At 38.1% G+C, this 15615-nt stretch overlaps 1 protein-coding gene across 1 annotated transcript; it reads right to left on the reverse strand.

Annotated features, from left to right (window-relative positions):
* Positions 1–7748: 7748 nt before the first annotated feature.
* Positions 7749–11222, reverse strand: LOC149836678 (uncharacterized). Its single transcript, XM_090007891.1, has 3 exons — positions 10997–11222; positions 10623–10930; positions 7749–7805 (listed from the first exon to the last, which is right to left on the reverse strand). Exons 1-3 carry the CDS (start codon positions 11220–11222, stop codon positions 7749–7751), a joined length of 591 nt encoding a protein of 196 aa, XP_089864017.1.
* Positions 11223–15615: the final 4393 nt, after the last annotated feature.

A 15615-nucleotide genomic window follows, 5' to 3' on the forward strand; every position in this document is an offset into this window, starting at 1 on the left:
ATCTTGATTTAGCTCTACGAACTGAAAAACCTAATGACACTACTAATAACAGTACAGATGAAGAAAAGGTCAAATTTGAAAAGTGGGAGAGTTCTAATAGATTGTTCTTAATGATAATCAAGAGTTCGATAGCAAAGAATATCAGAGGTTTTGTTCCTGATAATGAGAGTGCTAAAGAATATCTTGATTTCATTAAACAACAGTTTAGTGAATCAGACAAAGCAATAGCAAGAATGCTCACTAATAAATTGACCTCCATGAAATATGATGGTACCAGTGGAGTGCGAAAGCACATTATGTAGATGTCTAACATAGTTGGGAAACTTAAAGCATTGGGGATGACAATCTTTGAATCTTTTCTGGTTATGTTTGTACTCAACTCTCTTCCATCACAGTTTTCATGGTTTAAAATATCTTATAACATACATAAGGAAATATGGTGATGCAGAGCATCCTAAAGATCTGAGCTTTGAAGATGAATTAGATCCAAATCCAAATCCCAAAATCTGATCCAAGATGCGATCCACGACAGATCCAATTGAGCAGGACCATCTGGGTCCAATTGGATCACCACATACCCAGAACTATTTTTAATATCGGACTGCAATATCTAAGATATTTTGTATCTATCTCAGAGATTGTAATTTTATGTTTCAATTCTATTTTGTTATGTTACATAATCACATTAACTTTGTTTTTGTTTTTATTTTTTTATGAGCCGAATTCTACAGATCGGGATAGTTTTTAATTTTTTTGCATTTGCATTTTTCTAATGCATTTAGTGCAGGATCCAGTTCACTGCATGTTTTGGATCTGGATCAAGATCCATTTCCAAAGGGTGTTCTAGTTGGTGCAATTTGGGAATGAACCATCTTGGTCCTCATTCAAAATCCAGTCATGACTGGTGCAAGTCAAATATAGTTGTTGGACCTTTAAATCCCCATGACCAAAATTAGCATAAGTCAAACTCAATTTTGGAGTTTGACTTGTGCAGGGCATACCATCTTTATGGTGGCTCTTCCCCAAGCTTCAGGCCTATTAATGAAGAGAGGTCAACCTAGGGAAAATAACTTTTGTTCTAGAAATTTTGATTTTTTTCTTAGTGGAGAAGAAGTGTTTGAAGGGTGAAAATAGTCTCAGTATTTTGACCGTATCTTCCTAGATACCAGTCTAAATTACGTAATCTTTAACTTGTTCAAAAGCTAAGATCATGCCCTACAAGTTTGTTGTTTACCATTTTGCGTGATTCATCTCGGTTAAGTCGCTAAAATTCTTAGAAAGTTCTCTGCTGAAGGCATCAAGCCCTTTGGTTGGTGGAAAAGCTCGAGTTTGTGATCTTTGAGAAGATCGACCTTGACGTAGCTGTATAAGCATTCTTGGTTCGTGTTGGCTGCTGGTTTGAGTTGTGATTCAAGAGTCTTATTCCCGGTGTCGGTTGCTTCCCGCAACATCCATTGCCACCTTCATTCGGTTATCGTGTTCATTGGTTCATTTGAGTTTCATTTATGTTGTTTTTATCATATGTGTTTCATCTTTGTCGTTACAAATTGCTTGAAAGTTGCAAGTAAACCATTTGTTGTTTGATTGGAATAAATGTTTGAAATATTTTTATTAAGAAGTGATTCTATTATTCATAAAATATCCAGTTTTATGGGTTATTATATAACTCATTTTTTTGTCAAAACTTGGATTCCTGAATCCCAAGTTGTCAGAAATATCTCTAAAAAAATGACTGTATCGGGCTTAATACTGATCGGTTTCTGATGTTTTTTAGCTTTCTAGAAAGCTAAGACATTTTTCTACAACTTTGTAGTTAAGACTATATTGTGAATCGGCTGTTTAAGTCATTGAAAAGTGTAACGCCCTGGATTTCTAAAACAAAGCTAAGTTAAAATTTTTATGAGTTTCTTTTTTTTTTCTTTGCAGCAGAACTTAGAAAAGTTATTAGCAGCGGAATCAGACGATAATGAGTTGTCAGTTTTACAAAACTCTAGGCACATTACAGGTATGTGGCCAAGCAACTCATTGACCACCAAGGTGTTCTATTTTATTGAAAACCACATGTTTATTACAATATCACTGCTTGAAAAAGTAATATAGGTTCAATAAAAGGAAGCAGTACAACTCTGTCTAGAGAAACCCAAGAACTCGATGCCGCCTTACTCCACATATCGCAACGCAAGTCCAACACCTGAAATCCCCATTAAATAGGGTCAGAACCACTGATGGTCAGGTAAGCAAGCAATCACGCATCCATTCAACTCAAGTAAATGTGTTGACCACTCAGGGTTGTAGTTCGCAATAACGATGCTCAAGTCTTTATGACTTAGCGTATATCGTAAGAGCCTCCTCAGGGCTATGAGTTGAACATCCGCTCAAGTCTCCATGACTTAGCGTAAGCCTCTTCCGGACTGTGATTTGAATCTCTCACTCAAGTATTCATGACTTAGCGCAAGCCTCTTCCGGGCTGAATACCGTGCTCAAGTCTTTATACTTGGCACATCAGTATCCCACGCATCTAAAGATAGCTCCTCGAGCTTCGCTGAGTCGTGTAGATACAACACGAGTCTTTGCCCACTCGGTTTAATCGTATATCGATCATGACACCTTCACAAAGGTTATGCAGAACTGACTCAACAACGTCCATTCACTCATACATTCAAGCATCGCTAAACCTAAAGCTAATACATTTTTTCGATATTTAACTTCTTCCACCCTTGGTACACAGGCAAAACATTGCTCGGCCATCAACTCGACTTTCTGGAGGTTGATTATTCCATGTATTTTAGATACCCCAGATGCCTATTGACCCTATCCAAAGTAGAGCGATATATTTCAATCGGGAGAACCCTAGTAGGCCCATATTCAGATGCATCTTCTACTTATGGTAGTTGGGTTTAATCCTTAGATCTTAAGGATAAGCACGACCTCAAAACCCATAAGTGACTGAAGCCATTGTGGACTCTATCAAGTACAAAGTCAATACGTGTCACTCAAGGTTGTACCATCATTGTCATTTCATAGTGAGCATAATTCCTGAAAGGGTCTGCCATTCATGCATAAATTGTTAGGCTTTATTGACTAAATATGCAATATCAAGCCTGTAAAAGTGACATATTGTAAAGCGTCAACTATGCTCTTGTGTTGGGTGACATTTTTTAATAATGTTCCTCCATGCTTGGATAAAGTCATATTTGATGTAGCTTGAGTGACACCTGGTTTATAATATGTAATCCCTGTTTTGAGCAAAAAATTTAAAACATATTTTCTCTGACAGAACACAATTAAAGAGGTGCCATGAACAACTTTTATCCCAAGAAAGTAATGCAGATGGCCTAAATCTTTGATAGAAATTTTGCATCCAAAATTCTATATGATATGTTCAATAGTTTTACAAGAATTTTCTGTGACAATAATATCAACAACATAAACCAGAACAAATGTATGAATTTTCTTTTTATGACCGATAAAAAATGATGGATCAACCTTTGATTAAGTAAACCCTAGTTTTTCTGAGTAGACATGTAGTCTTTCAAACCACATCCTGGGAGTTTGTTTTAAAGCCAAAAGATTGACTCATGTATACCTCTTTTTGCGATATACGATGAAGGAACGCGTTATTTGCATTTAATTGATGAACCAGCCACCCTAAATTGACTACAATAGAGAGAACCAATCTGACTGATGTAAGTTTAATGACTGGGCTGAATGTTTCAAAATAATCAATTCTTTCATATTGATGGTATCCCTTAGCAACAAGACAGAATTTATACCTGGCTATGGCTCCATTGACATGCCTTTTAATCTTATAAATTCATTTGCATTCAACTAAATTAGTAACCTTTTTTGGAGAGACAAGAGTTCAAGTTTAATTTTGATGTAGGAATTTAACTTATTCTTCCATGGCCTAACACCACTTAGGTTCAGTGAGAGCTTGGGTGAATGAATATGGTTCTTGTTCTTTTTTGCTCACCTCACTTAGGAGAGCAATAAGATATTTTGTTTTAAAGAATAACTTAGGTTTAATAATTTTATCTTAGGTTTTAGTAATCGTATGATGCATCTTGAATAGAGCTTGACAAAAGTGATCAATTATAAGGTTTGGACCGAGAATGAGATGAGATCCTGAACTATAGCCCTTGTTCATTGGATCCACTTGGTTGACCAGGTTAGACAGACATGGAGATTTTAGGTCCAGGTTCAAGGACAGAAGTCTTAGGAGGAGTCGACATAGGCATGGCACTATGAAGTGACCTTGACAATTGATTACGTAGGCCGGTGGACACTTCGATATTCTGGCTAGGAATGATAGTTTCATGATAATTTATGGCATTAGGTAAAAGAATTGAGACTAAAGGCTGACTTTGTGTCGGACTTATAAAAGAATCATCTTTTAATTTTTTATTCCAGACTAACACTTCTTGATATGTGAGCGGCACTTTCTTTTCAGTATAGAGAAATTGCTATTCATCAACGACAACATGTTTTGAGATAAAAGTCTTTTTAGTTACTAGATCATAACAGATATAACCTTTATAGCTAGAACCATCACCTAAAAAAAATGCATGGCTTAGACCTTGGAGCAATTTGGATTTAGTGTATGCGATCAAATATGGATAGCATGTGCACCAAATTTTTTTTCAGATTCACATACACAGGGACACGTTTGAGAATGAGTTCATATGGAGACTTTTGCTCAAAATTAGGTGTATACAATATGTTGCTGAGATAAGTTACAGTTTTACAGGCATCTACTCAAAATCTATTATCCGATGATGCATGAAACATCAATGTCAAGCCTGTTTCAACAAATGATGATGTTTTCTTTTTACTATACCATTTTGCTAAGGGTACGAGGACATGACAACTATCTTTTGATGCCACAACTAGATAAAAAAATTATAAAATTGTTACTAATAAATTCTCCACCACCATCACTATGAAATATCTATATTTGGCTCACAATTTATTTTTCAACAATATTTTTAATAATTTATAAAATATGTGAATATATCTAATTTCTTGACAAGTGAGAACAACCATGAAATTTTAAAAAAATCATCAATAAGCTTCAGATAAAACTTGTACCCTTCACGAGACGTTATTGGTGAAGGACCTTAGAGGTTTGCATCAATTAATTCTAAATGAGCTTTAATAGAAAATTCAGCTTTACTGACTGACAACTTATGAATTTTGCTTATAACACAAGACAAATATAATTCAATCTTATTATTCATAACTGAAATAGACTTACCTTTTCCAAGTTTTTTTAGAAACTTAAAACTAACGGTGACTCAATCTACAATGTCAAACTTCATCAGAAAAATTAAACATCTTATTACTAACTTTAACAAAATTAATTGTATGAGACTGATTCTTTTTTCTTGCTGCCCAGTCTATCATGGGTAAAGCCCTTCCTTAATTGGTCCATTTAGGAGAACAAACATGCTTTGTGGATCCTTCACACAAAGTCCATTAACATCAAATTAAAACAAACAATGATCATCTCTTGTAAACCTAGCTAGCTACTGACAAGAGATTTTTCTTAATAGAGGGCACATGAAGAACATCCTTTAACATGAACTTTTTATTTTCAAACTGCAATAAAAGGTTACTCAAATTGAAAATAGGTAGGTGTGTCCCATTCTCAACCATGACACAATCTGAGCCCAGATATTCACTCTTACCAGTCATGCCTTGGTTCTCAGTGGTGACATGATGTGTGGGTCTGGGTACCACGCTGAATACTGTATATTATTCAAGGTCATCGCCATAAATATTTTGAAATATCATAAGATGTGCAGAGAATATGAATACAGTGAGTACAAAATTGACAGACTACATGTCCTTCTCTCTGTTGGGATCAACCATACTTAGATTGACTTTCTTGATTGTTTTGAAAATTTTCAAAATATCACCCAGATCCTCTGGAATAAGCACTGCATCTACCACATGAACCACCTCTTCCACGACCTCTCTAAAAAAAGGTCATGGTGGATGACTATCTTTGTGGTAACAAAACTTTTATAGTCTCTCGAGAGACCATTCAATGTATAGTGAATCAAATTATTATTCAGATAGGTTCAGAAACAACACATAATAAGTCAGCAAGAAATTTGATATGATTCAAATACTTTACCATACTATTTTCTTTATTTTTTAGCATCCTAGAGATTCTTCTTCAGCTGTATGATGCAGATGCTAGACTGAGAGGCGTTCGGTCATTCCAACCTGATACAAGCTTCATGTGCAGATGAAATACATATAATCTGTCCCAAGATAAACTATGTGACAGTAGAACAGAATTATCCAATTATAAGAAAACATAACTGACTTAATTTGTAATCTCCATAGGAGATAGTTGTCTAGTTGTGTCAATTAAACTTAATTGACACTGATAAAGAAAACGCATTTCACTGGATGGCTGAATTTGACATGAGGAAGGAGAGACATGAGGAGGATGAGGCATAACTTGATGACATAGGGTTACGATTGAATAGGGATGGCACACACACAATCAATCACCGAAGGGCGTGTGACTCTAATACCATGTAAAGAGGGCTCACGCATTTGGAATAAGAAATATGCATAGATTTAATGTGGTTTGGTCAGTGTGCTTACGTTCACGAATAAACATACACACTCTCTCTCTTAATTCACACAGACATAAACACATACACTCCCTTTATTTATAAACCTTTTCATGTATATGTTACAATTAGATAAGAGAATTCTATTATTTTTAGTCTCCTAAGTCCTTACACATGTGAGTCATAATTGAAGTGAGTCATTTTTCTTGTAGGAGTCCTGCTTAGCTTAGGCTTCTTCTCACATGCCTCTTCAACAAAAAGATTCTTGGAAAGACTTTTGGGTAGACTCTTAGACATCTCATCTTTAGGAGTCCTGCTTAGCTTAGGCTTCTTCTCACAAGCCTCTTCAACAAAAAGATTCTTGGAAAGACTTTTGTGTAGACTCTTAGACATCTCATCTTTAGGAGAACTCTTGGGCGTCCCCTTGAGATTTGTATCGGTTCTTGGATTTTTGGATGTCTTTTAAGTTATGTTTGCATTGAGATGAAAACACCATTTCTTCCATGTGTTGCCAAAATACGGTTTTGCCAAAATGTTGTGAATACTGAATATGCTTAGTTTACATATTTTTTCTTGACGGGTCTCTTTTTTTTTGGTATGGCATGGGCTAAGATGGTGGATGATGCTGAAGGCGAGGGAACGGACGAGTCAAACACCCAAAATGTGATGCAAGGAGAGGAGAACAAGCAGCCACAGCAGCATCAGCAGTCCAACAATGAGTCCTTTATGTCACCAACTTCTTCTTTGTCATTGATAAGAAACGCTTTGGCCCTACGCTCCAGGATGTGATCGAGTGTTATATATGTATGTTCAGTAGCTCTTTGAACTTCATTTCCTCCTTTTTACAATGATAAGAATAACGAAGTAAGAAAGAGAAGGGCGGTCGTGTTTGGAATTAGTTTAGTTGTATCTAATATCTAGCTTTTGACGTGCTTTCTTTCTGGTTCTGTAGTATAAATACGGTTTTATTTTGGGTTCTGTATTTCTTTTTGAGATGTGGTTGAGATTTATCCTTGTTCAATTAGTAAAGGCACTTATGCTTGATGATCACATACGTAGCCTCATACGAGAAGATGGTGTCTAAGAAAATGTGGTGGATTCACAATGAAAGGCTATCTCATCTAAGACGGCAGATCAGGTGTAATCACATTGCACACTTTAATGTGGCACTGCACCTGATCGGCTCCCCATCTTCTGTTCCCCACAGCTGACAATCTGTATCTCATAGACGGAGAGCAATCAGGTGCATCTGAATGGAACCAACACATGCACCCAATTGGGAGACGAGATCATAGGAGCGGCTAAGTGTCATGGCTATGTGACACTATCTAGCCAATCACATGACAGCATTGCATTAGGCCCACAGCTACAGAGTGCAGGCCCCACATGAAATGCTGTCATGTGATTCACTATGTCAAATAACCATGGCACACTTAGCAGCGCATGCTTAGGCTTCTTTATCCAGACATGTAAACTTTACTCTCCTCACATTTTCTTTTTCTTAAAAAAAAATGACTTTAATATATCGTAATATAATGCAAGGAACTTGTGTTGGAGTCACCCACGTACCCACATTAAGGACTCCCATAAAGGTGTCCCTATCGGATAAGCCCCACGATTTTGGAAGGGAACAGTTACGTAACACCTACCTAATAAGGATTAATGCTATAAAAAGGGGTGTTAATGAGAAACCCTAGTGCAGAAAACTAAAGGGAAATCATACGTGACTTTCATTGCTGGAATTGGATCCTACTCACCGTCGCTAGAGGGCCTGCGCTCATCAAGGGTTGCGATCGGCTGAGGAGTCAAACCTCTCAGAGTCGTCAATTCAGGTTCACTTACTGGCTATTTGTAGTTCGACATGTTCGCTCCAAGTATGCCATTGCCCTTCTCTTGCGCAGGCCCCAACATTGGGTTATGGGTCCACACTTCCACCGCGCCTGTGCATTTATGCTTGTATTTTTTCTCGATTGCATTTTTTCGACAGTATCGCCGTCTGAACGATGATGCCCCTCTTCTCGACCTCAAGCAGATCAGTTTCTTAAAGAAGGGAGGCACAGACACCGTATTCAGGATTCAGACGAGCATTTCCTGTCAGTTTCGAGAAAGTCAAGTGTTGTGCCAATTGTTTCTCAAAATGCCCAAATAAAAAAGGGTAAGGGTTTTACCTGCACCGGATGCTGACAATCTACAGTAGGTCACCGTGGGGCGACATGATGTCGCTGGTAGACGGCAACCGTCATCGTGGGGCGACAGAGTAACAAAAAAAACCTGCATAAGGATCAGTTTTTACCTGTGGCCATCAGGCTGCAGGGTGATTAGCCATCGTCGGGGTCACCGGGATTCAACGTCGGCGTTTTTTGCCAATGTCCAGAAAGAGGTTTAAAAAATCCCTCCTTTTTGCTGCTTTTCTCTGTCGTCGGGCAGTGGGGGTTGCCATGATTGTGTGATGTCGTGGGTGTGTTGCCAGGAAATGGAAACCTTCGACGATCGATTCACCGGTGTTAGGGGCGACGTGCTACGCTTGAGACGTCGAATCCCCTTTTCTGAGACGGTCAGGGTTTTTAGTCATCAGGTTGGGTGTGGGTCACCATCATTGGTGGCCCACCGGCTGGAGCGCTCGTACCTGTATCGGCACGTCACCGTAGAGCGACATGCACCTCCGGTCCTGCAATATGGGAATGATCGACAACGTGGGCCGCTATGAAGCCAGAAAAGGGGGGCGACGAAGGCTTGGTTTCTTAGGTTCTGTAAACAGAAACCCTTGGGTTTCTGTTTTAATGATGGAACCGGATCAGGTCTGGTATTCTGACCTGGTGACAGGCCTGATCCAAAACCCATTTTGGGTGGATTCGGTCTACGGTTTCCCTTGGATCAGACCCAGACCTATAATGGTTTTGGGTGTGGGTCTGATCCGAAAAGATTGGGTCTGACCCGGGTTATGATTGGATCGAGATAGACCCAAATCCATTTTGTACTGGGTTAGACCCAGATTTGGTTTGTACCAGGTCAGACCCGAATCCATTTTGTACCGACTTAGACCTGGATTCGGTTTGTACCGGGTCAGACTTGGATTCGATTTATACTGGGTGAGACCCGGATCTGGTTAGTATCGAGTCAGACCCAGATCTTATTTGAACCAGATAGGATCCATGCAGGGTCGATGCACTATTTGGCCTGAACCGGATTAGGAACTGATATTGCCCTTTTCGATACCGGTTCAGAACCATTTTTGACCAGTTCTTTCTAGTTTTTCATCGGTTTCGAGATGCTAAGACCCTGTTTTCGTAAATATAATAAAATAGAGAGATTTTGACATACAATTATAGGGTTTTATGAACTTTTGTTCATACTTAGCATCAATTCATATGGTTCAAAACTGGTTCAGACCCTTGAATGACCGGTTCGAGATTATTTTAGACCAGTTTAAGATATTTTCAGACATGTTTCTGCTTGTAGACCCTGAGTTTTACCCATTTGAGCTTGTTTTGTCATTTATCACGCATTTTATTTGAGATTATGCATGCATTATGTATGACGAATATTGAAATCAAGGATAGTTAGATAACCTAGTGAATTCATGTTACCAAAGTAACTAGATACACGTATGTTATCAATTTTGTTCTATCATATAGTTTTATCCAATATTGATGTTATACTTAAAATCATGAAATGATGAGCGACCCAAAGGGAGTTTCATCATATTCAAAATCTAACACTACAAGAAACCTGTGGATTAGCGACGACCTAAATCCATTTTTAATCTGTTGCTAAACTATTTAGCGACGGATTAGCATCAGATAGCTTCCATCATGAATTTTTCGACGCTAAGTAGCGACAAAACTTATCTGTCATTACTTTCGTCGCTAATTGGCAATGGAATAGAGACGGAAATGATCCATCGCGAGTCTGTCACTATTTTAAATTAGCGATGGATAATATCCATCGTGAGTCCTTCACTATTTTAAATTAGTGACAGATAATATCCATCACTAATTTGTTGCTAAATTTTAAAAAAAAATGCTCGCTGACGAGCGGTATTCCTGCAGCAATAGGCTGGACTTGGACCGATTCGTTGGCGGTGGCGGAGAAGTAAGACGACTCGCCATCGAATCCCAGCAAGTCATACTCCCTCGGCCCCAAGATCTCTGATTGGGTCTCGCAGAGGTCGGAATGGACTGATATCTCATTGTTGACGGCCATGATGGAGACGAAGCCGGTGTTGGGGCAGATGGTGTCGCGGAGGCGGTTGAGGTCGAGGAGGCCATCAGAGTCGATGGAGAGGTAGGTGGTGTGGAAGCGACCTATTCCCTGGCATGCTCGACCGCCTCGTCTGACTCCTAGTCGTAGAGGTGAGTGTGGGAATGCGGGTTGCCGAAGCGGCTAGTGAAGAAGGGCAGCATCACGTCTAGCAGCAACGGGTCCACCAATGACGTTGCCTGCATGTTCAGGTACAACATCCGCCCTGCGATCTGTATGCCCTCCATCGATATTCCCCTGCTCTCCTCTGTTGCATCGAAGTTGGAAGACGACTTGACGGTCATCACGACAATCGACATCGGCCAGCGGGATCGTCCGACGAGCCTTACGACGATAAGCATGAGGCTCCACTTCATCGGCCAGTGGGATCATCGGCCAGCAGGATCATCCGATGAGACTTGTCAGTGGTCGCTTGACCTCCTCGATGCCAGGGATCCGATGGGGCCGAAGGGGAAGATCAGGATGGAGGCGGTCATTTGGGAACGATTTAAATCTCACATCAGTTTAAATTTTGAACGGGGGAAAGAGGGAAAATTCTGCAGCTTAGGTGGGACAGTTTAAATCGAAAAGTAGAGACGGAATTAGCGAGAGAATTTTTCCGCCGCTAATCCATCACTAATTAGTGACAAAATATTTCCCTCGCTAATTCTGTCGTTAAGTTCCTACAGTTTTTGTGATGAAAATGTTGTGTCACCAATCGATCGATAATTAGCGACGAATTTGAGACCGAATTTATAACGTTGCTAATTTCAAAGTTTGGTGACGGATAATGTTCTCTCGCTAAGTCCTTCACTAATTTACGACGAAAAAAATCTATCGCAAATATCCGTCGCTAATCAGGGTTTTTCTTGTAGTGTAAGTAGGGTAGAATAAGGCAAGTTTGTTGAGATACATCGTGCATAAGTATCCAAAGGTACCATGTGTTGATGATCTAACTTCACATGATCTTTAGTTTTACCAATTGTGGTCGGTAGGCATAGTGATTATGCATGTTGAAGCTCTTACCAAAGTAGGACTCTGATCACCCCCCTTCACTCTCCCAGAAATAAGCATATCAAGGGCCTTTTTCATTTATTGCTTTTTTCATCAAGTTTGTCTCGTATATGCTTCCTTTGATACATGTCTTTTGCCATGCAGTTTCTGATTTTATGATTTTAGATGACTCAAATACTATTCATTTTCTTGATGGATCTAATTTTAATGATTGGAAAGAAACTGTCGTTTTTACATTAGGGTATATGGATTGAGATTTGGCCTTAAGAATGGATGAGCCTGCTACCCTGACAGGTCAAAGCACTGTTGAACAAAAGAGTGTTTTTGAGAAGTGAGAGCGCTCAAATAGACTTAGCATGTTGCTTTTGCAATCTTAGGTGGCTAAGAATATTCACAGTGTTATCTCACAATGCAGGACACTGAAGGAATTCCTGAGTTCTATTGAAGCACAATTTGTCAGTTCAAATAAGGCTAGGACCAGTACTTTAATGTCAAAACTCATAACTATGAAATATTCTAGAGGGGCAATATTCACCAGCATATTTTAGAAATGAGGAACATAGCGTCTCAACTGAATGACATAAAGCTGGCCATTTCTAACTCATTCCTAGTGTATTTGATTCTGGCGTCCTTACTTTTAGAGTATGGACCTTTCAAAATCTCTTACAACATACATAATGATGAATGAACATTCAATGAACTTATATCCAAGTGTGTTGAGAAAGAGGAGAGATTGAAAAGAGAGAAGGTGCAAAGTGCACATATGGCTTCTCATGGATCCAAAGTAGGAAAAATAAAATGCATTCAAGAAAAATGCTAGGAAGAAGTCAGCAGAAGATAAGACATCTCAGAGCAAGCAACCCGATTATGCTCCCATAAAGTGCTTCTTTTGCAAGAAGAAGGGACACAGGAAGGCGATTGCATAAAGTATAAGAAATAGTTAGAAAAGAAAGGTAATTTGTCATTTGTTTCTCATGAATATAATTTATTACGAATTCCTGAAAATAATTGGTTGATTGACTCTGGTGCTAATGTTCATATTTTCAACTGTCTATAGTCGTTCCTGAACAGAAGGAAACCAACAATACATGAGAAGAGCATCTATTCGGGAAACAAGATGTGTTCGCATGTGAAGGGTGTTGGGACTTGCAGGATCACTTTAGATACAGGCGTAGATTTAGATCTTTATGATATCTTTTATGTTCCATCATATAGTAGAAACTTAAATTAAATTTCAAGATTGGATAAATTTGAATATTGCTTTAAATTTGAAAATTCTAAATTATTCATTTACATAAATTCTATTGAAATTGGTTTTGCATTAGTTTATGATGGTTTATACAAATTAAAAATGAAGAACCAAACTCAAGAGTCTTTGACTTCTGAATACGCGTTTTTTGGCAATAAACGTAGCATGATTAATGATAAGTCCTACATGCTTTGTCATCGAAGGTTGGGTCATATCTCTTTAATGAGAATAAAGAGACTCATAAATGAAGGGATCTTGAAATCTCTAGATTTTACCGACAATGACTCGTGTGTTGATTGCATAAAGGCTAAGCAAATAAACACATATAAAGAGAGTGCTAAGCGTAGTAGTGAGATGTTAGGGATAGTCCATACGGATGTATGCGGACTTTTTACCCCTATTACACAGGCAAAAAATATTTTGTCACCTTTATTAATGGCTATTCTCGATATATATATTTCTACTTGATTTATGAAAAATCTGAAGTTTTTTAAGTGTTTAAAGAATTTAAGAAAGAAGTAGAGAAATAAACCGATAAAGTTATTAAGATACTCAGGTCTGATAGAGGTGGCAAATATTATGGAAGGTTTACTGAGATGGGGCAAAGGAAATGACCATTAACATGATTTCTAAAAGAAAAAGGCATTGTGCCTCGGTATACCATGCCTGATAGTGTCTGTCAGAATGGTGTAGCTGAAAGAAGAAATTGTACGCTTAAAAAAATGGTCAGGGACATGTTGAATTATTCAACACTTTCCATGAAGTTGTGGGGTGAAGCCTTAGGGACTGTTGTACATATTTTGAATAAAGTTCCTACGAAATATGTGCCTATAACTCCTTATGAGTTGTGAATAGGTAGAAAACCATCATTGTCTTATATACACATATGGGGATATCCTGCAGAGGCTAAGTTGTATAACCTACACATTAAATCCTTTGATCCAAAAACAACCAGTTGATATTTCATTGGTTATCTAAATAGATAAAAAAGATACATGTTTTACTGCCCATCTCATTCACCACAGATTGTTGAAACGGATAAGGCAAAATTCCTTAAAGATGGTTTAATAGGATTAAGTGCACTTCAAAACCTTGGTTTTGAGGAAATACATGATTCAGTCTCACTACCTGTTAAGGAAAACACCGAGAGATACCATATTGTTATCCCTAATGATGATGTGGTTGATCACCCGATTGTTGATGCACAAATCCAAAATAAACCTATTGTGGGTAATACAGAAGAGTACAAATAGGATGAACAGGTTCAATCTGAGCCTATAAAATGACATGTTTGGAGATCCACAAGAATTATAAAATCTGTCATACATTCTGAATATGTGGTGTACCTTCAGGAGCCTGATGATTCCATAGATATAGATGATGACCCGTTGACTTTTATGGAAGCTATTAAAATAAAACAATCTTCACACTGGATAAAAGTCATAAAAGAAGAGTTGGACTCTATGGCTAAAAATCAAGTGTGGGATCTGTTTGAGTTATCTAAAGAAGTAAAACCATAGGGTGTAAATGGGTCTTTAAGACCAAAAGAGACTCCAAGGGTGACATAGAGAGACATAAGGCATGATTGGTTGCTAAAGAATTCACCCAGATGGAGGGCATTGACTATAATGAGACATTATCTCCTGTCTCAACTAAGGAGTCAATGAGAATAATTTTAGCTCTCGTAGCTCATTATGACTTAGAACTACATCAGATGGATATGAAAATAACATTCCTCAATGGGGATCTGAATGAAGTGGTATACATGGAACAACCTCTTGGTTTCTCTAAAGATGATTGTTTGGTTTGCAAGCTTAACAAATCAATATATGGACTTAAACAGGCCTCCCGACAATAGTATATTAAATTTTTTCAAGTCATTTTGACTTTCGAATTTACAAAAAATATTATTGATCAATGTATATACCTTAAGGAAAGTGGGAGTAAATTCATTATATTGATGTTGTATGCAGATGATATTTTGCTTGCAACCAACGATATAAAGTTACTTGCAGAGACAAAACAGTTTCTTGTATCATATTTTGATATAAAAGATATGCGCGAGAAGGCTTATATACTTGTCATAGAGATCTGTCGAGACAGAGCAAAAGGCTTTCTAAGCCTCTCCTAAAGATCCTACATAAATAAGGTATTAAAGCGATATAGGATAAAGAATTGTTCTCTTAGTACATCATTCATATCAAAATGTGATAAACTGAGCCTAAAGGATTGTCCATAGAACGATATTGATAAAGCACAAATGAGTGCTTATTCATATACATTTGTCGTTGGCAGCTTGCAATATGCACAGACTTGTTCTCGTTCAAATATCTCTTTCACCGTAGGGGTGCTTGGTAGATTTCAATCTAACCCAAGCATATCCCATTAGGAGGCTGCTAAGAAAGTCTTGCGCTATTTGCAAAGGATAAAAGACTATATGTTGATGTATCATAAGGTTAATCACCTCAAGATCATTGGCTACTCAGATGCGGACTTAAGAGGATGCTTTGATAGTAAAAAATC

Source organism: Nuphar pumila, chromosome 5, assembly GCF_984573655.1.
Source record: "Nuphar pumila chromosome 5, dmNupPumi1.hap1.1, whole genome shotgun sequence".
Taxonomy (NCBI): Eukaryota; Viridiplantae; Streptophyta; class Magnoliopsida; order Nymphaeales; family Nymphaeaceae; genus Nuphar; species Nuphar pumila.